Below are 856 nucleotides of genomic sequence, written 5' to 3'. Positions count from 1 at the left end.
TACAGGGAGACAATTTCATTTTTCAAGTTTTCCTTGAGCAGGGTGAGGAACACCCACAGCACAGGAGATGCTCAGGCTGCCAGGAGGCCACCCAGACCCCCCAAAACTTCTCTCCCCACCCTGAAGCAGCACCACAGCCCCGAGACAAAGGCCCAGGGCCGTGGACTTTGGGCTGTTTCTGTGATGAGCAAACAAGGTAACCCAGGGTTATCACCACCACGGTGTCTGTCACCGTGCAGTCACTGGGTCTGGCACATTTACTTTCCAAACAAGCCTTTGGCCAGAGTGTGGCAAAAAAAAAAACCCCCCTCTGCTCCACTGGTCCAGCTGGAGCCAGCAGCTGTGTGTGTGCCTCCCCTGGGACAGGGGGGACAGCTGATCAGAGATCCACCAGCAGCACAGGCTGCTCGGCCCCAGCTGCCCTGAGGGGAGTCTGAGGGTGGCCCAGATGGGGGTGGTGTGTAAGTGAGAAGGTAAAAAAAGAGCTGGAGGATTTGTTTTTTTTTTTTTTACCTTCTCTGCCACTCCATCTTCTCCACCAGTGAAGAAATCCGTCTTACGCCTCAGGAAGCTGAAGAAGGTGTTCACCAGCTGGGGGAGGAGGCAGGGAGGGGGCAGGAGAAGGGGGCAGAGAAAAAAAGAGTAGTGAGAGAAACCCCCCCAAGCCATCTCGTGGCTCCTCAGCAGCCTCTACTCTTTGTACCCCCCACCTCTGCCTCTGCCTGTGCCAGGACCGTACTGGAACCAGCCCTGGGGCTGTTTTCCTGGGAAAAGATTCAGTGGTTTCTGTGGAGATCCAGCTCCTGGATTCTCAGTTTCCAGAAGAAAAGAGGCATTTGTGTGGTTTACAAGGATA

The 856-nt window shown here is 54.8% G+C and overlaps 1 protein-coding gene across 1 annotated transcript in view; it reads right to left on the bottom strand.

Moving 5' to 3' along the window:
- NUDC (nudC nuclear distribution protein) overlaps positions 1-591 on the bottom strand; it is a gene marked incomplete at its 5' end in the record, with an annotated part of 8,567 nt that extends 7,976 nt beyond the window's left edge. The window contains one exon of the mRNA XM_008939711.1: positions 514-591. Coding sequence (XP_008937959.1) covers positions 514-591 — 78 coding nt within the window. The remainder of the gene's footprint in view (positions 1-513) is intronic.
- Between the last annotated feature and the right edge of the window lie 265 nt (positions 592-856).

Source organism: Merops nubicus, unplaced genomic scaffold, assembly GCF_000691845.1.
Source record: "Merops nubicus isolate BGI_N331 unplaced genomic scaffold, ASM69184v1 scaffold23874, whole genome shotgun sequence".
NCBI classification, from domain to species: Eukaryota; Metazoa; Chordata; class Aves; order Coraciiformes; family Meropidae; genus Merops; species Merops nubicus.
This window is presented reverse-complemented; position numbering and strand designations above follow the sequence as displayed.